Source organism: Calidris pugnax, unplaced genomic scaffold, assembly GCF_001431845.1.
Source record: "Calidris pugnax isolate Ruff unplaced genomic scaffold, ASM143184v1 scaffold134, whole genome shotgun sequence".
Classification (NCBI taxonomy): Eukaryota; Metazoa; Chordata; class Aves; order Charadriiformes; family Scolopacidae; genus Calidris; species Calidris pugnax.
In genome coordinates this window covers 1,753,328-1,776,818 of record NW_015090873.1, presented here as the reverse complement: position 1 = coordinate 1,776,818, position 23,491 = coordinate 1,753,328, and the positions used below count along the sequence as shown (strand labels likewise).

Genomic DNA, 23,491 nt, shown 5'->3' with positions numbered 1-23,491 from the left:
TGCTGGCAACGTAGCACTTGTAACAAGGTAGTGACAATTTCTAATCCCAGTTTGCAGGATCAGTGGTTTTTCAGTGATTCCTCTAATAGCCGAAATGAAGCAGTTAAGCAAACCAGATTTCCAATCCCATCTTCTCCCCTCACAGAAGTCCTTCCCACCCAAGCCACTTGATGACTACACGCAAGCAAATGCGATCATTGAACATTCCCAGGTGTTCAGTAATAAGCTCATACCCTGGGCATTTATCATAATTCTCAGATCAAGACACGGGGTTGTGGAGCTCTTGCAATGGGTCGTATAAAATAGGGTTGCCCTCTCACCTCAGAGCCAGCCCCCAGCCACCCTGTTCTTCTAGGATCTACACAGCCCCCCCAGATGACACTTAACACTAGAAATAGAACAAGAGAACGTTACTCCACCTGGCACTTGCCGTGTACACAGAGGTCGGTCTCGTAAGGCCCACACGGAGTACCATCGAGGACTCTGTCTGTCACCAACACAGGGGAATCCTTCCCCAGTGGAGAGCAGAAGAGCTCACATGGCTTATCTGGAAAGAGAAATACAGAAGCAACTGCCTTTAGAAACAGCACAAACAGGAGGTTTTGAGGCAATGGAGATGCAGTCTCTTCACGGACAGATTTGGAAAGGTTGATATTCTCATCACTGAAGGAGCATGATCCTTTCAATTTAGGCCTGTCATTTCCCCACTTTACAATTTCACAGATTTGGAAAGGTTGATATTCTCATCACTGAAGGAGCATGATCCTTTCAATTTAGGCCTGTCATTTCCTCACTTTACAATTTCAATATTCAATGGGTTACCTTGATGAGATTGGTCTTTTGAGACACAGAAAACCATTAAGGCAGTACATTTCTATGCTCAATATTCAATGGGTTACCTTGATGAGATTAGTCTTTTGAGACACAGAAAACCATTAAGTCAGTGCATTTCTATGTATCTGTTTGTGACCGGAACATGTGTTACAGGGAATGCTCAGCAGCCTGACGTGAAAGGCCAAGTCACTGTGGGAGTGTCTCAGACGAAATTCAGGCTGCAGTCAGTGATTAAAGAAGAACAAGTTCTCCAGTCCATTTCTGCTCTTGATGGACTGACTTACATCAGTTTGCCAGTAAGAACAGTTGTATACATAGATTTAAAGCATTCTTGCATACATATTACCTACTATTTCCTTAAACTAATATTTATGGTACTTACAAACATTTCTGTCAGCAAACCATGCTGCTAGAATATCTAGAGAAAGAACCCCCAAACTAATTTGACATAAATCTGTAGAGAAAAGTTGCATTTTTCATCCATGCTAATGGAAATTGTTATATTATATATTTAAACCTTTGGAAAAAGGTGTAAAGGCTTTGGAAAAGGTACTATTGTGTTTAGCTAGAGAAGGAACACCTTCCCAATCTATAAAAAAAAAAGAGTAAAGAACTGATAGCTCTGTATTTTCTGTTAAGAAGGCTAAAAGAACAGCAGGGCAGCACCAAGAACAACTAATTGTAATTAGTGTTTCAGATGTAGCTAAGGCAAATATACTGTAGTCTTCTCACCAACAAATGGGACTCCAGCAGATGAAGTCAAGACAGGTTGAGAAGGTGCAGTGAAAGAACAGCAAGGTCGTGCAGAGGAAGATGAAAAAACTTACCATCAATGATGACAGCTGTCAGGAGGCTTTTTTTCTTGTTGGTGTATCTGTCGTGGGCCTGGCACTGTTGGTCCCTGAAGCTTGGCACACCTTTAGGGCAGGGTAAGTTCTCACACACAGTGTGCTCCACGCTGGCTCCCCGGCAATTCTTCCCGCCTGGTCCCGGGCTATCACAGGAAAGACAAACCAGGGTGAGCAGGAGGAACACAGCTACTCACAGGCACACCTTCACCTAAGCTTCCCTGTCCAAGGCAACTGTTTAAATAGCAGGAAGGATCCTTCCTCTCAGATGTTGCTTGCTGGAGGTCCAGCCCTGCTGTCGGTAGCAATAATTGAAAATTATTCAAGCTATTGGCTTATCATAACAGTTGCTCTGGAGTACTTCAGAAGCATGTTCTTTTGTTGTATCCCACACACAGATCAATAAATAGGGGCTGCCTACACAGTGCACACCTCAGATCAGTGATAATGCTATTCACCTGTGGGCAATAAGCAGCCTTCTTAGAAGATACAGAGTGTTTAACTGTTTGTATTCTGGTCACAAACCAAGGGAAGTGACTAATTTTACACTGCTGACCTAGATTTCTTCATTGACTTCAACAGCAATTCATTCCTGTCCTAACTTATTTTCAGATGGAGCGGGCAAATGACTGAGAAAGAGTGGGGAGAATGTCTGTGTCCACCAACAGTTTCAGACCAGGACTTGAAGTAAAGCAGTCCCAAACTTTGGGTTCTGCCGTGACATCAGGCCTGAGCTCTGATTAACTTTTCCTGTGAATTGGGACAAGTTTGTTTACTGATGGTGACTTGTGAGAGTTGGGCTCTGGAAGGTGCACTAAGAGTGACACCTGAGGTCTAAGTATAACCTATATTTGCACAGTCAGGCAGTTCAGAAGATAATTTGTAGTTCCATCATGGATACCAAAGTTAAGTATTTATAGTCTTAATGGGGAACCTAGAGGCACCGTGGTGACATCACTGTGCCCAGGATCACACCAAACACCCAAAGCAGAGGCAGGCAACCTGGAATGTTTCACTTTTCTCTTTCTACCATTATGCTTTGTCCTCTACCTCAAACACCCTTAATGGGGACACAGCAAACGTCTCTTCAGCACACATCCTCTAAGGTTCTGCTTTCAGGAGTTTGAAACTAAAATGGCATAGAATTAGCTACAACCTGTACTAGAAGTAGGGTGTCCAGAAACAAATCAGTGCAGCTGATAATCTGCATCCATGAAAAACATGCCATTTTACACATTTGGTTTTTAAATGTGCAGGAAAGGCCACTAATCCAACACCAGGATTAAGCACCTGCAAAACCTATTTATTCTTATTTATGATTCCCCAGAGAAGAAGGAAAGCTCAAACTCTGAACAATAGCCTATATTTTCTTTGCAAAACTAAACACAAACAAAAAAACCAAGTAAGCAAAAGGCTTAGCCATTCTAGGAAGGAAAGCTCAAACTCTGAACAATAGCCTGTATTTTCTTTGCAAAACAAAACACAAACAAAAAAAAACAAGTAAGCAAAAGGCTTAGCCATCCTAACAGATAATTTCTTTAGCTACTTGCTGATACTTTTCTGAATTTGTCACATACCTATCTCCACAGCTGTAATCAGCAAAGATGGATGGATATGTTCTTACTTTTCTTTAACAGATGGCCATAAAAAGCAACTCTAGCCAAATTCCAGTTTCTAGCACTATGGCATTTCATTCCAAAAGCCTCTTTCCCCCTCCCTCCCAGAAGAGCAATGAACATCAGGTTGTATCACTCAGCTAATTAGAAAGCAAGGCCCTCATTGTATATCATCTAGTTGTGTCAGCAGTCCTAGCAAGAGTTGCCCTGGTCATTTGCACGCTGGCGATAGGGCTGGCTCTTTGATTTCTTAGCTGTGCTGGACTTGATGAATTCAGCATTCGGTGCAACAGAAACAGTTGATTCTGCATAGAAGAGCCTCATGCCAAATTTCAGCCTTGATCAGATTTTTTACAGTAGCTCCATAAATCCCAGAAAAAGTGTTTTGTTTTTTCTAAAATGGAAATGCTGGTCTCTAGTGACACTGTAATAACGTCACGGAGAGTCACTAGAAGAACAGCCTGACCAAACTCCTGCCTGCATTACTAACACCTTTTCCCTGCCACGGACACGTGCACGGCAGCAGATGTGCTGAGGCTGAGGCAGAAATCTTCTGGGAGGATCGTGTCTGCTGCCGTAGCCTGGATGAAACAGACACTCAGTCCAGATGACTAGAGGTATGATGCAGGCTTCTTCCCCTGTGAACCCTGCACCCAAATACACAAACTTTGGTGTCAGCACCATCTCTCTGGCTACAGCAAAAGAGATGTAGCCATTGAAGGTAAGTGACTCTGTGCATCTTTGTGTGTACACGCACAGGAAAAAACCAAAACAGAACAGAATACAGTCAGAATACCCAAAGAGTAGCAGAGCTCTCTCTCAAGAGCAGGGTACCAAGATGATGGTCATGGAACAGGACACACAGCAGGGCTAATATTTGCTGTGTGCATTAGCAGTTGTCTCACCTTTAATCTTAAGATGTCATTAACTTGTGAGGGACTTTCTATGAGTTTGCCAACGCAGAGTGGAAACAAGCAGCTCTCACTGTTGGTAATAATGGTCACTGGCAATAATAAAGTAATAGCCACATCTATTAGGAGACACTTCCTGAGCACCCACCACTCCCAGTGAGTGGGAGTTAGAGGAACATAGTGCCTTTTGACCTGCACTCCTCTGCTCTTGACCTACATCCCTCTGCTCTTCAGCAGCCTGACCTGACTTCCCTTTCTAATTAAGGAGCAAAATGAACTGCCTCCTTCTGATCTAGTGTCTCCCAAAATTAAAGAGTGGGATGCACTCATCAGCCACAAAACAACAGAACATCCTACAGATCTGAGGGGTGGTTTTACTCCCAGTAATTCAACACAATATACCAAAAGAGATGTTCTCACCTCAGCTTTCATGTGTCCAACAGCATCAGGCTTTATTTGGTAATATGTTACTGCTTTCCACTAGACTAAATCTAGTAAAACACTAGTAGAATATAGAGCATCTGTTTCAAGGGGTTGAGGAACAAGCAGATAAACAAACATGGACAGGCAGTCAGAGGCATGGACAAGACAGCTCTGCCACGCTGATTACGCTCTTACTGTTTGGATAGGGAATGGAGAATTACTGACAGTAATCTTTTATTTAACTGACCTCTGTTATAGTATTTCAGTATTACTCTTGGCATGTTTAAATGGGATACTGAGGGTTTTCATCATGTAAGATGAAGAAAAACAACAGTCAGTCCCTCTGGTCTCCCGCAAACAGTTACCTAGCACTTGGTCATATGCCTTTCTTTTCCTGCTTTGCTTCATCTTTGAGGCTTCAAAGGACGATTGTGTCCCTTCCATCTCTCCAAATACTGAGGCCAAGACTCTGGGCATCATCTCTATCAGATTATGCAAAAGAATCTGCAGGGAAAGATCCCTGCATTCCCAGGTCCCAAGCCCTGTATAATATGGGCTCTGGCACCGCCTGTGATTTCCAATAACTAGTATCATTCAAGCCCACCCTGACAAATGCCTGAAATGGTGCCTGTGCCAGATCTTCTGGTAGACAACTTCATGGCCACTTTGCACTGTATTTGTGCCAAGAGAATCCACCCACTAATTGAACTGAAGAAATCAAAGCCCGTTTATACTACTGTGACCCTTTTACATGACAAGAGGGGACTGGAGAAGGGGTGGAGATCCCATTTTGATGTTCTGTTTAAGCCAGTGGTTTTCTCTTCATAATCCAAAGCCTAGACAAGAACACAAGGCAGCACAACCCAAAAGTCTGCACGTGCAAACTGGCTCACGACACGCTGCCTTACAACCATTTGGAGGCAACGCATGCAAATACTCCCAGAAATTACAGAGAGGAAAAACCAAATCAAACAGTGAAGCAACTGGTTTAAAAATACTGATAGTCCCACAGGATCAAAAGTCAGCTGGCAGGAGTAGAAATTCCAGTTTAAAAAAAAAAATCCCAAGACCAAATATATATAAAATAAAAGATAAATCCCTTAGCCAATATTTTTGGACAGTGAATAAACCAGCTGCAGAAGAAGTGGGCTGATGCCAGGAATTTGAAGCAAAAGAAGATCACGTGTGTATCCCCAGCCAAGAATGTATATGAGCAAGAGAATTTTAAAATCAGTGTGCAATCTTGGAGGGAGCATTTCCTGTAATTTAAGGAACGATGATGAATGGATTTAGGTTTGGTCAGCACTGTGGTTAAAGAGACTTTTTTGTAGCTGACAGCAAAGAAACCAGCTCAGTCCCTGGTTCAGGAAAATGAGCTGGTAAAAATCAAGCCTGGACATTATAGACATGCAATTGCAGTTCAGCGTTATTTAAGGAGACAAATAAACAAAAATATCCCTTTCATATGAATACAGCTCAGCAGCCGCCAGCGTGTGCCTATCCATCATCAAGGCATGTCTTGAAAGTGACTATGTTGCTAGCCAGAATTTCAGCCCCTATTTAAAAAGAAAAGTTTCCTGAGCTCTGTCGTTGAGAAAACTTTAAAATATGAATAAAGTTAGAGAAACACAACTTGGAGGCCTGCTCTCAAGGTTGTGAGCACCCTCGTTCATCTCAGAAGTCGTAATGCACACAAACAGGGGTTGTCAGTTAAATGGCCACCATGGGAACCTGCTCAGGACTCCCATATGAAGAAAAATCTTCCAGATGTGCTTCAATGGACCAGAGGGATGAAGGATGGCACATGGGAGATAACATCACTTACATCTCTTCCTGAATCAGAAAAAAATCCAAGCCGAAGTAGAGAGCACAGGTTTATTTGTTGTCATTGTGCAGGAGCTAAACAGCACCCACTGCACTGTGTGTGTGGGAAAACTTCCTTTCCATATGGAGCCCACCCCGATGCACAGAATATCTCAAGGTGCTTCACCAACACAGCTCTATGACACTATGACCACTGTCTGCCACTCTATTGCTTCCCAAGCCCAGAGCCAGCACTGGCTGCAAAACCAAGCCCTAAGACACATTGGCTCAGTTTGGTCTGTAGAACCAGATCTACCCCTCCTCATCCACTGCAGTGACTCTTGTGTCCTCCGCACAGCTCTGCTGCCCGTTTCTTCCCTGCACCTATGACACTATGACCACTGTCTGCCACTCTATTGCTTCCCAAGCCCAGAGCCAGCACTGGCTGCAAAACCAAGCCCTAAGACACATTGGCTCAGTTTGGTCTGTAGAACCAGATCTACCCCTCCTCATCCACTGCAGTGACTCTTGTGTCCTCCGCACAGCTCTGCTGCCCGTTTCTTCCCTGCACTCTTGCAGCAAGTCTAGGTGCTACATGTGAAAAGAAACCAGCATGATGTGAAGACTTACGGGGGATTGTCGCATTTCCGCTGCCGGAATCGCACTCCCGTGCCGCAGGTCCGGCTGCACATGCTCCACTGGCTCCACATGCTCCAGTCTCCATCAACGTGCTCAGGGATGGGAGTTTTACTGACACACTCCCCAGCTCGGCACCACTGAAATGCAATTGTGTTAGCACAGGCTGGAAAGAAGCCCTGATCTTGCAAACGTTCTTTCACAGGTGGGCTTAAACGAATTTCTGAGTGATTACAACCAGCCCAAGTTTAGGTCTCTAGACATTCAAGGCTTCAGCGAGAAGGAGGTGGGAAGAAAAGAAAGGGAGAAGGTGAGACACAGAAATTTAAGTGTCACCCTCAATGAACCCCTGAAGGGAGTTCTGTCATTAAAAAAAACAGTCACAGAATTCAGCCTCTTGCTTTATAAAGCAGATAATTATCTAAGCGCTAAGACTTAAAGCCACACTCTTCACAGAAATCGAGTCCAAGGTATTACAGCCCAAAGCAATGTCTTAATCAGCAGTATTCCCAGTATGTACAAAATAATTGAGGTATTTTGGACCTAACTTGGCCAAAGCCCCAAACAACCTTTGATTCTATTAGGTTGCACTGGCTCCTGACCAAGCAGCAAACTTGGCGTGTTCTCCTGCTCTGTCCAGTATCCGATACAGTAAGCACTGCTAAGCAGCCTTACGAAAGAATCACCAGGACTTCTGCAGTTAAAGACTTAAAGCCACACTCTTCACAGAAATCGAGTCCAAGGTATTACAGCCCAAAGCAATGTCTTAATCAGCAGTATTCCCAGTATGTACAAAATAATTGAGGTATTTTGGACCTAACTTGGCCAAAGCCCCAAACAACCTTTGATTCTATTAGGTTGCACTGGCTCCTGACCAAGCAGCAAACTTGGCGTGTTCTCCTGCTCTGTCCAGTATCCGATACAGTAAGCACTGCTAAGCAGCCTTACGTACTCCTGTACTTAGAAAACATATTTCTAAAAATCTTTTGTCTCAGTTTCTTTGTCATGCTTTCCAGGACCCAGCTTTTCTTGTCATGGTTTATCTTTATTTGCAAGCAAAGAAGTTGTCTCTAACCTTTGGTGGTCTCTAAACTTTTTAATTTTACCCTTTTTTACCTCCCCAACTATACAAACAAAAAATATTAGAATCCAAAACCAGTAAGTAGGGGCTGGCAGTTACCAAACCAGACAAGTTCCTTAAAAGCCTAGGAAGTTACCAGCCACACTTAGGACCCACGTACATTTACAAACCACATCCCCATCTATCACAGTCCATCAGAGGTTAAACACGTTCACTAAAGACACCTTCTGTCAGCACAGCAGGGCAGCTGGGAGGCAGCAGCTGAGCCCCAGTAACTCCCACTGGAATGGTGATTTTCACTGGAGGGAGATCCACTAATCTGAGAGTACGTTTTCTGTTTCTTGTAACAATTTTCTACATCAATTTGGACTCTGGAAAGCACATATATGTCTTAATCATCTAAGTATATAGATACAGTACAGCAAATGAGACTTTAAAAATAACTGAACATCACTGAATTTGAGCTCAACACATTCTGAGCAAGTTTTAAAGTAGCCTCTTTTTCTTTCCCCATCTTTCTTCACTCCCCAAATGTCAGCCCAAATGCTCTCCATGCTTTCTACTTCAAATATAGCCAAGGTAACTACCACCTTAGTTTACACTGAAAAACACCTCACTTATGAAACACCACTGGCAGCAACGAACAGAAGCGACAGGAGTGAGCTCTATCTAACATGACTCCCAGGGGACTCGGGCTGTGCAGAGCAAAGCATGGGGTTTTCCTGCAGCCTTTGACCACAAGAACTTGACTACTGAGGTCTCCAGAGGCTACTGAACTACACGTAACATAAAATCAGAAAGACTTAACCCAATCCAGCTGTTAATTGAGCAGTATCTGTAACAGAATCAGTATGAAATATGGGTTTATGGTAAATACTGAACATCTTGGAAACATTATTCCACAGACAATGTTGGAAAAAACAAAGTGATTGCTACTGAGCATTTTGATTACCTTGTCTGCGCCACATTCAGTGCCATCCAGAGGGGGGTCCAACTTTGTTTTACAGGATGTATCTCCTTCCACCAGGCACCAGAGCCCAGCACACATCAAATGCTGTAATCACAAAGCAATGAGGTGCAGTTATTACTTTTGGAGATGTCATCTATCATTATGGGATACACTGCAAAGCTCAGGCAGTCTTTCTCAAGTGAATCCAGAGGCATCTAGTTGGCTTGGGAGCAATTATTTTTTAAGGATAGATTGGTATTAAGTGGTGGGGTTAGAAACATAAAAGAGATTGATGGATACCACTGTCAGGAACAAAACCTACCCAAAAAAAGAAGTGTATTATTTAAACAGATTTCTTTTCACAACAATAAAACAGGTCCATTAAAAAAAGATGCTTTGGAACCATGCCACAGGCTTAGATGTCCAAACTGCTTAATTACTTCTATTTTTTGAAAAGATACTCAAGTAACACAGTCAGCCCTGCTGGACCTGGTGGTAGCTGTAATCAGCCAGCAATGCCCCCTGGGAGAAGAAGATCTTAAGGTGGAATGAGAAAGAGGAAAGGATTTTATGGTGTGCCAAGCAGCAGAGGAGAAGCTTGGTGACAGGCAGGGGCAAAGTCAATAAAGGTTTGGTGGTGAGAAGTAACTGCTAGAGACCAGTGTGCTAGAGAAGGTGAAAAGTGAGATGTGAGGGCAAGAGCAGCAAGAGGAACAGCACATCTCGCTACCAGCCTTGAAACACATTCTGTGTATCGTTACTCAACGTTGCTGCTCTGCTCAGCCCAAGTGTGTTGCAGGGATATTAATGCTGACCACACTTGCGTGATCTGTCAGATCAATAACGTTTTCAGAATTTGAGAAAAAAGAACCAGGAAAAGGGGCCTTTACATCGTTAACATTTTCCACAGCATCCACCGTGCTTTGCATTCCATGAAAGTGGATGATTTCAATACAGTGCTACAGATTTGAGTACCAAAAAAAAAAAAAAAAGAAAAGAAAAAGAAGAGCTACATTTCTTTCCACTATTGTTCACATTTCAATGTAATGGTAAAAAGATGAGAAGCCTGACTCTAGTGCCAGCTGGTCTTGTCAAGATTTATTGCACCTCATTAAATAGTTGAGTCAACACACTTCAACCTTATGGTTCTTTCACAATGTAATGTAAGAGACTGTGGGTGCATGTGTGTTTTGTGTACATGCATGTTGGTATGTCTATATAAATTAGATCTGTACGGCAGAGGGTGCAGACGAGATAAATCCCAATACCAAGAGTGATGATGTAGAACATACTGAAACAAAATAGTTATCGCAGCAGTATCTGCATCCTGTTTTATTTCTACATTTCTTTCTGGAAAGAGGATTTTGCACTATTTAAACCAGAAGAACACTCACAAAAACTAGAAGCAGACGGAGTAATTCAGCAACATCTGTATCAACCACAACACAGAAAGTCATTGTCAAACAAACAAACAACAGCAAATACACCAGGGAAGCCTAAATCAATGAATTTTCAAGACATTTTTCCCCGAACTAATAGAGCATATGGGAAAATATCAGACTTTAGTAATTTTGACTAAATGACTGTGACTAATTAGTGGCTTACCCACAGGTCTGAAAGCACTTAAGCACCAATTAGCCATAAGGACATCAAATACTGTTTCACAGATAGGTATACTCAGGCAAGAAGAACTGACAAGCCAGAGATTTCAAAGCTTACTGAGAAATCAATTGTTCCGCACTACAACTCCCAGATTCTCAAAACCCTGTCTTCCCTGGAGAGGACTAAAATCAAAAAGTAAATCAATTAACCGTCCACAGGTGTCACAGAAAGAACACTAATCTGGGCAATAAACCATTTAAACTGAAAAAGCTTCTCCCCAAAATGCTTGTTTTAAGAGGATGCTTTTTTTCCTCATTCTTACAGCACCTTTGCATCTGGTTTAACTCTCTGGGATCTAAAGGTGATGATTCTTCACGTTAAGACTACACATAGGAATGATTAAAAGGAATGATTCAAAACCAGTTAAGCTATGTTAAAAGCATGTCACAGACCTAAGAAGAAGGTATCGTAAGAGGTTCTAGCCACAGTGGCAGGACACACTACATGTAGCTACAGGCCACAATTAAATACAGTCTTTGAACATGATAGACTTGCTAAACTCTTAACAGTTACGTTACAATTGCCATTACAAATAATTGTATTAATGACTTATAAATGTTATTAAGCCAAGGTCAGGAATTAATTGACAATACGGACTGTCTCTTCTCCTTGATGATTGTGGACAGTGATCTTGTGAATGCCTCCTTTCAAACTGTAAGGTTGGGGAACACTGATACATAAAACAAAGGGAGGTTGAGAGATGAAGGGTGGAGATGGCATGTATTTTCACTTTTCTAGGCTTCAGCCCCTCTCTTACACATAACCACAAAGCTTCAGAGCAGATTGTGATGGGAAACCTTTCATCCTGATCTCTTGAATGACCCAGAGAGAAATTTTGGCCTGTGGTTCCAGAAGGAAACCCTCCGCTTCTGCTTTCTGTCAGCAAGACATCCTGGCTGAAGATGTAACGGAATTCACTACATCCCTAAAGAAGTTGTTTTAGACACATATGAGCACCCTTGCTAAATATCTATGCATTTTGCAAGGCCAGTATTTGTTAAGCTTCAGCGTCAAGTCCCTCAATTGTACGCTGCATGTACATTAGCCAGGGTTAAATTCCCATCTTTGATGTAAAACTGGGTGGAAGACGGAAGGAAACAGAAAATCCTAGAAATGAAGCAGCTTTTTGTAAAAATTGGTTGCCAACCAGAATTCCTCCATAGCCCACAAGAACTTGGAAGGTGCTAAACCCAGCTAATAGGCCCAGGTAAGAGCCGTGGCCTGGGGGAAGCGATGGGCACAGACAACCTCATACCGGTGTGGCCGTACCAGCAGAACCACAGAACTGAGCCAGCGGGTGGAAACAGTCACATACACATGTGTATGTGTATATATATGTATATATTTGGGAATATATATACATGTACACACACATGCACACACACGTATATTTATAGGGAGATAAATAAAGGAAAAATCTCTCTTAGCAACACCAGCCTTTCTGAAATTTCCCATCTCTGAGGTATGGAAAACATAGGATTTTTATAGTATCCCTGTGTTTGATTCCGAACACTAAATGCAAAGCATATTTCAGGAAACAGTTACAGAAAAATCTGGTAACTGTGCTTCAGCTCTGTGTTCTAGTGCCATACCACTACAAAGCTCCAACACTCGTTAGTGCAGTCCCCTTTATTTAATGCAGCATTCAGATACCCCAGCAAAGATTAAACCATCAGCTTTAGTATTGTATGTTCCCAAGATGTTTTATCATGTTAATAGCTCATTTCAAAAGAGATCATATATCCTCCTCAGCTACAACAGAAACCCAAACAAAAATCCCTATTAAGCAGCCCTATAGTTAACCAGTCGCAGTGACTGACTTTTTAATAGTTAAATAGCCAGCTTTGTGGGGAAATATCAAAGTGAGAAATGGCAGGACTTGAAAGGAAGTTGCTTGTATATGAGTGGCAGTTCAGAGCTTACGCTGATATAGAAGAAGCCATCAAAAGAGCTGTATTGCTGCTAATTGCAAATTCAGCAACCAGCTTTTAGAAGGCAGGTCTCTGCCTGCAAAGTCCTCCCTACAGCAGTCAAAAATTGCCGGTTAGGATTTTCCAACGATAGATATTTTTCACTGGAGAAATACTGATTTGTTGAAACTGTCCATGGGGAAAGGTCATATTTGGATCAGCTCCTAGCTTGAAATATATCCAAGAGCAAAATAAAATGAGATGGTTTTTGAAAAGTAGTATTTCAATAAAAAATCAAATTTTCTTTTTTTTTTTTAATTGTAATGCTTGTTCAACTGAAAACTTAAGGAATGTAAACAGACAGAAAGCAAAATTAAAAAATTGAAATAAAACCAGAATTTTTATAGAGGTGAAAATTTTAGACTCTCTAAAACTCCTGGAAGATAGGGAAACTTGTCTGCACATCTGTTAGAAACCAGTCCTGAGAGGGGTCACAGGCCGGAAACTCTGAAGCTGGGAGAGATCTGCTCGGCAGGTGAACAGCGCTTCCAATTACAGGTATTACAATGGCATCTATTGGAGAAAGGGGCCTTACTGTGCCAGGTGTTTTCTCCTCCTCAAAGAACTTGCAATCGAAACAGACTCCCGGGAGCCCGGAGAGAAAGGAAGCTTTATCCCTCTGTTACAGGTGGGAAGATGAGGAACAGAAAGGGATTAAATATCTTGCTGAAAGTCTGCTGGGAAACGAGCAAAAGTGCTGCTGAGAGCTGCGGAGTCCTCTGCTCAGTGTCACAGCCACAGGCTCACGCTGCCTGCTCTGGCTGAACCTCAGGGTAAAAACCAGAAACAACCCCTGGGATACTCCCAGGAACATGTCTGGCCGCGGGCCTTCCCACCTTTCACAGCTTTTCATACTTTGTCACAACACACACTGTTTCTGAAGACGGTGTTTACCTTACGTGTAACTCCATCCCCCACGACCACTCACACGCGGCTCTAGGGAAGTGATCTATTTTAGGTTCTTTAACTCAGGGGTGCAGCTGGAAATGAGAAGAAGCCAAAATTAATTCAGCCAGCTCTTTGCCCACAGGCAGTAAGTCTGGAGTCTGCTAGTTTCTGGGTTAGCTATTGCATCACCGACGTTACTAAAATCAGCATGATTCTGCCCAGTGACCTCATATGGTCTCAGCAAGAAGGGCTCCCAATACTGCTCCATCTCAAAGCCTCAGATTACTACTTACATGGTGGAGCTTCCAAAACTCCAAAGCATAAAGAGAATGAATAAAGATGTCCTTCCCATCAGGGAAGTTAGTTCTTTCCCTACACATTTACTGCCTCACCTCAGATTCATGCAAAAAAATCAGGGAAGTTAGTTCTTTCCCTACACATTTGCTCCCTCACCTCGGATTCATGCAAAAAGGAAACACCTATTTCTTCTGAGAATGAATTTGTTCCTGCTGCCTTTTGCCCACTGGAAAGAGGAACCTCTTATTTCTAGCAGCAGAATTAAACCACCATGAAACCAATTTTGCTGTCAAAATGAGGGGGTTATGAAGAAGGACTTAGAGTAAATACCCTTAAGGAAGAGGAGGAAGACACCACATAACACGCAGGCATGCTTATGAATAGGCTGGGCTTTCAATGAAGTATCACATCTCTTTCCTTTTGCCAAGGTTTTGGCTTGGCATATAGCTAACTGTGAGAGCAAACATGCTTATAAACATAATCCTTATTAACACCTATTAAGTACAATAAACACACAATTTATACATGCTTTCCTGTTCAAAACACTATGCACATGTTCTTGAAGTCTCACCGTATGCTTCTGAGGAAGAATTATTTGTACAAAAAAGGTGAGAAAAACAACACCCCCAATTTCTACACTGCTGCTGTCTTTCATTTTGGGTGCATAAACAACCGACAATCTACAATAGATCACAAGGGAGGCAATAACTATTGTTTGCAATTGCTATTAGATGGAGCTTCTCATTGTTGAAAACTAGATGAAAAGTGCTCAAAATCAGAATCCTGTTACCTTGGAAGGCACTTTTGCAAAGGAGCCATGTGCTGCCCCAGAGAAGGTAACTGTGAAGCCTAGGTACACGTACCAGTGCCAGCTCCTGACCTTTCTCTAGAGCTGACACTCCAAGGAACAAGTGGTAGGTCCAGTAGTGGAAGTGTCCATCTGTCCAAATGACAGACCACATCCAAAAGTTAAGGGAAGGCTTGGTAAAGAATCACAAAGACTATCCTAGAATATTCAGGCAATGGCCAATATCCACTAACTTCTCATTTTAACAAAACTGGGGAACAATCCCACAAATTCATAATGTGTAATTTTATCCATTAATGACAAAATAGAATGAATCTCTTTATTGTTGGACAAACAGCATTATAAAAAACCAACCATATAATCTTCTTAGATGCAACTAGAAAAGATTTCTTAAAAACATTTCCCTACTTTCACTACCTGGTGATCACCTTGTTTCTTCAGAACATATGGATGGACTGTATGGCTTTTTGGGGTTTTTAAGGATGGCTTTTTGGATGGACCACTAACCTGCCCGCTTGGAGCCAACAAACAAATTTAGAGTTCATTCCACTTTATTTTTTCCACTTTATTAACTCAATGAATGGCCTCTTCATCAAAATTTGTGTGAGTGGAAAGTCACCGACATCAGACACAAGTGTATAAAATCATCAAGACTGTTTTAACTCTTGAGGAAATGGCCCTTGACAGTTAAAGAACTCTTAAGGAAATGGTCCTTGAGAGTTAACCACTTTCCGGTGCTACTCTTTTCCTCGTAGAACAGTACAAAAAATTCACCACAGTCATTTCCGAGATTTGTTAATGTTCTGTATCAGAGAAAACAAAACAAACCGAACCCAGCAAACACTGGGTCACACTGGGTATGGGTCTCTGAGCAAGATGGCTTGGTATGCATCACCACCAACACATGGATCCTATAGAAAATGTACCCTTATATATATACGGAGTGATACCAAGAGCTTTTGGGATCTACAGTTAAAACATAAGAATGTTTCCCCTTTGTCTTTCAGGGAGAAAGACAAAATTTCTGTCAGTTTCCAAAACACTAACTTACCATGACACATGGCTCACCACAGACAGATTTGGATGTCTAAGGTCTGAAAGAAATTAACTGGTTATAATCTTCAGTCAAACAACCTTTCTCACAGCAGACGAAAGCTGAAGGATTAGAAAAATCCAGAGTTCCCATGTTTTGACAATGTTAGCAAAAGGAAAACCAGACCATTCAAGAGCTGCCTAAAACACACTTCCAGACAGGAAGATGAGCCCTGACCTCTCCAGAGCAGATGCAGCAGGGATCTTTTGCCAAATGTGCCATCACCTCTCATAGTAAAACTGCTCCTTGGGCTCTATGAATGGCTCTGCGGGATAGATATAAGAGACAGAGAAACATAAACATTCTTCTTTTGAGAAGGGTTTGGCCTACTGCAAGCTCTTCACCCTTTCCTGTGGGGAAGTTAAACTGGAATTATTTTTATACTGGAAATGTGCATTGCAGTATCTGGAAACTGTTCAATCTGAGGAAGATACAAGAAACCAGTGGTGGCTCTGCGGGATAGATATAAGAGACAGAGAAACATAAACATTCTTCTTTTGAGAAGGGTTTGGCCTACTGCAAGCTCTTCACCCTTTCCTGTGGGGAAGTTAAACTGGAATTATTTTTATACTGGAAATGTGCAATGCAGTATCTGGAAATTGTTCAATCTGGGGATGATACAAGAAACCAGTATTTTGAGAAGTGAATATTGGTTTGAGATGCCTGACTTCAAGGAGGACCTTTCAAAGCTGGTAGAAGCTCAGGGCTTCTGGAAAACCAGGCAGCTTCCCAGACACTCAAAATCAGATGCTAAAAACTGGACACATTCAAATCCATTACATCATTTGAAAATTTAGGCCATGATTGAACCTCCTGAATGTGCATCATGATGAAAGAAAGACTAACCAAAGCAGCAATGGCAGGGACACTGCACAGAAATGCAAATATGAGGGGCTAGTAATGAAGCTGGTCACAAGGAGCTCAATAAAGCAGAATGGATCCTGCAGGAAGAGCAGGGGAAGACTCCCAGGCTGCCAGAAAAGGCACAAGTGAGTAGAAATACTCTGTTTTAACTGTACATTGAGAAGCAAACAATGAAACAGAAAATCATTGTCTCTAGTTTTAGCAATTTCTGGTGCTCTCAAGGCAAACTGAATGTCTTCTTCACTGTCTAAAGTATTTCATTGCACAGCACCAGTTCTATTTAGTCTTTTCAAATACCTGGAATTAAAGTAATAGTCAGAAGAAAGAGATTGGAAAGATAATAATTAATGAGACCACAAACTAATTTTATGGCAAAGCAGCCTACGCTAAATACTAATCTTTTCAGTGCCTTTAGGGCATTCACAAAACTACCTCCTGTGGGTCTATGATTCATAGACACATAGAAATCCAGGTAGAAAAAGACAAGCTTTATCCACCTTCCTACCAACACAGAATTCTTTCTTGCTCTATGTGCTCTTCAGCTTTGCTGAGCCCAATTTTCAGTGACTTAAATGAGAGAATTCCACCGTACATTTTACAGCAGCTGAAGAAATCATGGAATTATCTTGATGTGGTGAAACCTGGAAGAAGTAAAGATGTGGTATAAGGCACTGGAACAGAGTCACTCCTTTGAATTAAATGTTAGAAATTTCGTACTCTGACTTACTACCAATTTCTACCTCAGTATCCTCAAAAGAGCTGCAGCTAATCACCTGTGTCACAACCAGAGAGGCTGTATGAGCACAGTATTGTACACACCATGTGTTAAGTGCTGCTCTGAGGTTCATACTACACGTACCCCACCAAGAAAAGGCTCCTGAGTTCACAGTATTCTGCTATCATCTACCTCAGGAGAAGACATTTGCCCATGATGAAGGAAGGGCAAGAGCTTCAGGCAAGTTTCATAATCAACCTGATGACTTCCACCTAGTATCGTGTTTGCAACTTAGAGCCTGAAAATCTGACTTTGTGCTTTGCAACATCCATCTCTTACTGTCTGCAGCGAGAGTAATGTTGACTCAGTAACTTCCAGTGAACTCCTCAAGCCTTAACACCTGATTGCAGGATAACAAAAGTATTGATCTTTTAAACAACAGGCAGTGTTGCTCATTAAAAAAAAAAGGCTGGGGGGGAGTGGAATTAAAAGAATGAAATCACAGATTGTGTTTCTTGGCCATGGGAAAAGAGAAGGAAGGGGCAGTAAAATAAATATACATATTTATACATATAAGTATACACACTGTTCAGATGTGGTCGTGAAGATTATGGGAGTTTTCTCTTGAAGTGTTTTGCAGATGGGAAGTTCCCAGAAGGCCAATGGGAGAGGTCTGAATGCCCTTCAAGCTTGTTATACACTATTTTTGGGCTGATACTCAATTGCATTTTGGCTAATTTTGTTAAGTTCAAACTTCAGCTGTAGATGCCACATCACAAGGCTACACTAATTCGTTCTCCCTCCCCTTGTGTCTCAATAAGAAATATAGGATTTCCAAGTTCAAGTGCTTGATTCTTAAGAGGCACTCTGTATTATTTTTAAGAGTTTATTATTTTTATATTCTTAAATTTCCACATTGTATTTTCGTAATTTTATTTTGGTTCCCCTCTCTCTTTTTATTTTTCTTTAAACCACTGCACCAGAATGTGTTTTGACCATCTTCCAAACTGAAACACGTACAAAAATTTCTGAAGCATTCCAATAATTGTAAACTGGGCTGTGCTGCCCAGGCAGGAACTCTGCTTCTCTCTCTTTCTTTCTCTCTCTTAAACAAAAAGTATTTCCACTGAAAATAAAGAGAAAAAGGTCTTTTTGCAACATACAGCAGCAGTGAAATAGGACACTTCAGTTTCATATGAAACAGGCAACGTGAAAATAGTCTGAATTTTAACAACCTACATTAGGAAAACTATAAAATATAGTATGGCAATTAAGTAAATTGTTACCTTTACTTCTAAAAGAGAAAATCTTCTCATTTTGTTTTAGAATTGCCAGGCTTCTGTCCTGCAAGAGTCAAGAAAACCAAACCCATCCTTTTCCAGATTTATTGCTATTATTATTATATTTACAAAGAAGCTAACGTGTGTAATGGAAAATTATGCAGACAAAGTCCCTGGTTGTGCAGAAAATGACAATGCAACCTATTATTTTCAGTATAAATCAGCTCCCAACGTAATTACCATGTTCTTGTAAATATTCTATACATTACTAAATAATAGGGCTTACTATCATCGTCTGGATCTTGCAAATGACTGCAAAGGAAAAACAGACAGAGGCCCATTGATTCCCATCCGTGGAGTCCAAGAGTCCACTCCGCCAGCCTCTTTGCAAGATCAAGACCACAGAGACACCCACAATTGCTTAATTACATTCACCACCACACTGACAAATATAAACACTGAAGGGATACGTTAAATCCATTTCATTATTACAATTGTTGCTCTTCCTTTACTTTGTTTTTTGGTTCCTCTCCTTTTCTATTTTAGCCCAGAAGTATAGTTGGTCTCCTTTGGCTTACAATCAACTTCTCTCTCCTGTTCTGTGCTGCTGCTCCGTGGCTCATAGATAATGGATAATAACTATATTTGTTAAAAAGCAATTTGAACTGAAGAATAAACAGTAGAGCCAATTCTAGCTGTTTTCATTTTTCTAAAAACAGTGTCATGTAAAAATTCACATTCTCAGTTACATCTGAGTTGACAGTGTCCCTTTTTCGCAAAAAACTCTCTTTGTAGCAATGCTAATCTCCTTCCACATGCCATTTTAGCCTAAGCACAGTTTTGACTCAAAACAATACTGAAAGATAATGGTTATGTAAAAACCCGCAAAAATGTGTTAATAATAAATAAGCCAAAAGGCATATAAAACATAAAGCCAAACACTGGATACAAGAGATAGAAATCACATTTTTTTCCATAAATATAATTTCAGCGCAAAAGCCGCTGTTAGTAGGCATGCCAGTCTGAAAAATAAAGCCAGTGTTCTGATTAAACACACAGCTCATTTTCATGTGAGGTTATGAACAATGCGTTTTTAGGCAGTTCTGGTGGAGAAACACCATCTCTGCTCTGCAAGCAATTCAGCAGAAACCACCTGTGCTTTTCCTCTCACGTAAAGGGGACAGGAAAGAGTTAAAGCCTGCTCTCTGCAGAAGCCTTCATCGCTTGAGTGGGATTGAGTCTTTCTGCTTCCTCTCACGTAGGGGTCAAAGGAATTCACAATACTCGATTCATAGAGTAGTGTGGAGCTGAAGAAGAGAGGTCAGGCAGGTTCAATCTCCAGTAATTTGCACAACTCACCATGTTAGCCCCCGACTCACATCGACACTTTGCAACCAGAAGCCCCAAAGGTCTCTGTGTTTGGGGTACGCCGATAATGCCCAATGCAGTGCCAAAGCTGCAATGCTGTTTAGTTTTTTCCACAACTCACATCATGATTTTGCTCAGAGTTTGAGCATGACACCACCACCTATTTAGTTTCTGCTAAAAGCGACTTATCTCCCTCAGAATAAAGATGTCCTGCTAGATAAGGGTTCTCATTGATCAGACAACAGCAACATTTGCAATGAAGATTAACAGAAAGCACCGTGTGAAAGCACCTTCAATCCTTTTACATATTACCAGAGAAAACTCTCTAACTTAGATATGAAGGGGGAACTACTGAAGGGTCTTGAGATATTCATTGTCACATGAAACCACCACGCTTGCCCAACCAAACTGCCCAACTTCTATTTTCTTGTTCAGTTCCTCAGATCAAAACTAATTCTTCCACAGAGACATGAAAGTATTTACTTTCCTGAGGATGAGCAAGGACTCACCCATCTAATACTCAGCTTAAAGTTAATCCAAAACCAGCCACCTGCATGTATCTCAAACCAATAAAACTATGAGCGGAGCACACACCAAAATGGACTTGCATTCCCTCAAGGAGCTGGCAGGTAATCTCTCCATCTATTATTCATATGATATCATGATAGAAACGGTGATTTTTAAATAAATAGAAATTTATTAATCTCTGCTTAACCAGCATCCAGCTCAAAAGCCTAATTCCACAGCTCCTTAAAAAGGTGACTCGCACCAGTAAATCTTGCCTCACATGGGTGTTACAGAACCAGACCCTAAATTACAAATCTTGCAGGTCATAGATTACAACAACAGGCTATGATTAAGCTAATTATCATATACTCATGCTGTTAATTAGTTCATTTTTTAAAATTTTAGTATATTAAAACATAGATGCAATGTCCAAGCAAGTTAAAAAGAATGTCAAGAGGTATAGTCTATGTAAAGCTGAGTGTACCTCATTATGTTTCAATTTTTGTTCTGCAAATTTGAAGCAGAATAGCTGCAATATACCTGGTTTGGGAAACTTCCCGTTCTGAGGGTTACTATTTCACACTTGGGCATCTGAGTTATCATTAAAAATGAACAACTAAGCATAATTTTGGAGGTCCAATCTGGAATATCCAGAAAAGGTTGAATACCCATGGATTAACTATCTAGTTTGACCAGTGTCTGAGGTCCAAATACCACCAAGCACTCAGGCACCCGACTCTCTGAAGGCAAAGGAGATTACATTCCTTCAAAAATTTGAGACTTGATGCCTTTAAGGGAAAGAGCTCACCGCACAGAAAGTTTCTGCAGTTTCTCAAAAATGTCGACATTTTGGATTCATCTAATCTCTGAAATTCACTCTACAATCAGATTATGTGGCATTTTTGAATATAGGTCCTCTAGTTTGCCCAATATAATTATGTAGCTCAACTATCTCCAATGAAATGTTATAATTTAACTCTTTTATTCAATAAGAAAATAGACAGTAGACATATGTAATCATAAAAAGATTGAGCAGGCTCATTTCCTGAAGTTTATTTCCTTTTTGTAGCAAATATTTACTGTCAAATGTTTATTACTTTTACATTTGGATTTTTTTAATACTTTATTGAATTAAAAATACCACATTACCATTGGCTAAAAGAGGAGACAGCTATATTTGCCAATAATTTCTACAGCTAATGCCAATGACTAGGGCCAATTTTTTTTTGGTTCATATTTTTGTAGACAGCTTTGAGACTTACGATACAAGTATTCTGCAGATGAAGCATGAGAAACACAAAGGTGAAAAGAACAAAAACTTTGAAAGCTTAAAAATTAAAGCTGGTCATTTCCTGTAAAGAATTTCCTTCCATAGCCTTCAAACACTGTTTCAAATTGCATAACAGGATGCAAATATTTACTTAAATTAAGGGCATGTGATATAATTGATCCAAAGCTTCACAGTGTGAATACTAACTCTTAATGCATGTAAGAGAACAGAACAGAAAAATATTTCTAATAAATGATTTCAAATTGGTTTTAATCTGCTGAAGTTCTACAAGGCTTTTCATGAGAAAGTACTAAAGTCCTTACAAAATATGCTTTTCTTTGGGAGCGAGGAAGGGAAAGAGCACAGTTTTCATTGTGTTGTAAAGATGTCAAATATTAAGATTGGTGAAAAATCTTGAGAGACACGAACACCTGCTGTCTGTATCTTACAGAGAAGAACACTGCTTCTTGGCTTGTTATTCTGGCAAGGAACTTGTCCCTGAAGCAATTCCAGACTGGACATGCACTTTCTGCCTGAGAAAGGCTGACCACCTACCAATAGGCTGACATTCTCATTAGACACTGGACTATCCAGAAACAGAATGTTTTTTTAATCGCAACGGGAAATAGCAAATGTCTATTCCAACACCAGTCGAGCTGGGTGACACCCACGCAAGTGGGAGAACTTGAGTCATCCTGGGTAGATCTGGGGTTTTCTTTACAGACCTATATTCTAACACTTTGCTTCCAGTACAGTAGTCTTGGTGGTCTGCATTTTCTTGATGGAGCTGGAAAATACAACCTACCCAGATTCTTTTCTTATTGTTTTATATTAGCTAGTTTCCAAATCCAAAATAAATAAAACAGCAAATGTGAAACAAAGAGCACGTTCCCAGGACTTGCATGTGTTCAAGAGTTTTAGTAATTTGGCACTTAGATACCCCGTTATCACCTATTATTATTTTCTTTGTTAACACTGATTTAAAATCCCAAGATTGTTCACAATGGGAATACGAGACCTCAAAAAAACCCAAATGGCTAGTTAATGACAGCAAGAAACCTGCCTGCTTCATGCCTGTCTATACAGAGCAGAATGCTGCCAGCTGGTGCTGGTGACAGGACACAGTGCTTCATGACTTTCTTCTGAATACTTCTGAGGCCACACTGGAAGTAGTATTTCTCCAGTCCCTATCTACAGTGGGATGCAGACAAGCTTTGGTCAGGATGAAGACATCTAACTACGTGCAAGACCTTAGGAAAAGTGTAGCTGTCTAAATTCCAGAGGACAAGTCAGACAGCCTCATCTCAAATATGATCTACTCCTAGAGACACCAAAAATCAGTGTTTCCATTTTGCCAACCAACAATGTTGCACTCAAATCCTGACTAAACATCATGTTGCTTAGAAAACATATAGGAAGGGACCTAATTCTGCACAAATCTCTAACTGGCCTTATCAAACAAGCGGTCATTAATATTTCCTTGGTACAGAGTTAAGAGTCAGATCCTAAGAACATTGTAATGGTCTGAAGGTAAGGTTTACTAAAAAAACTCAGCCAGTTGCCTAAGCTGACTCTGGAAGCCGGCAAGCACTCATGAGAGGAGACTTTGACCTCAGCTGAACTGCCAGCAAAACAATCTCTACTGAGTACGTCAGCAAAACAGTGTAA

At 41.0% G+C, this 23,491-nt stretch overlaps 1 protein-coding gene across 1 annotated transcript in view; it reads right to left on the bottom strand.

Annotated features, from left to right (window-relative positions):
• Window positions 1-23,491, bottom strand: part of ADAMTS17 (ADAM metallopeptidase with thrombospondin type 1 motif 17) — a 190,859-nt gene that overhangs the window by 70,418 nt on the left and 96,950 nt on the right. The window contains exons 11-14 of the mRNA XM_014946094.1: window positions 9,105-9,206; window positions 7,066-7,211; window positions 1,662-1,828; window positions 420-547 (exon numbers count right to left, since the gene is read on the bottom strand). Coding sequence (XP_014801580.1) covers window positions 420-547; window positions 1,662-1,828; window positions 7,066-7,211; window positions 9,105-9,206 — 543 coding nt within the window. The remainder of the gene's footprint in view (window positions 1-419; window positions 548-1,661; window positions 1,829-7,065; window positions 7,212-9,104; window positions 9,207-23,491) is intronic.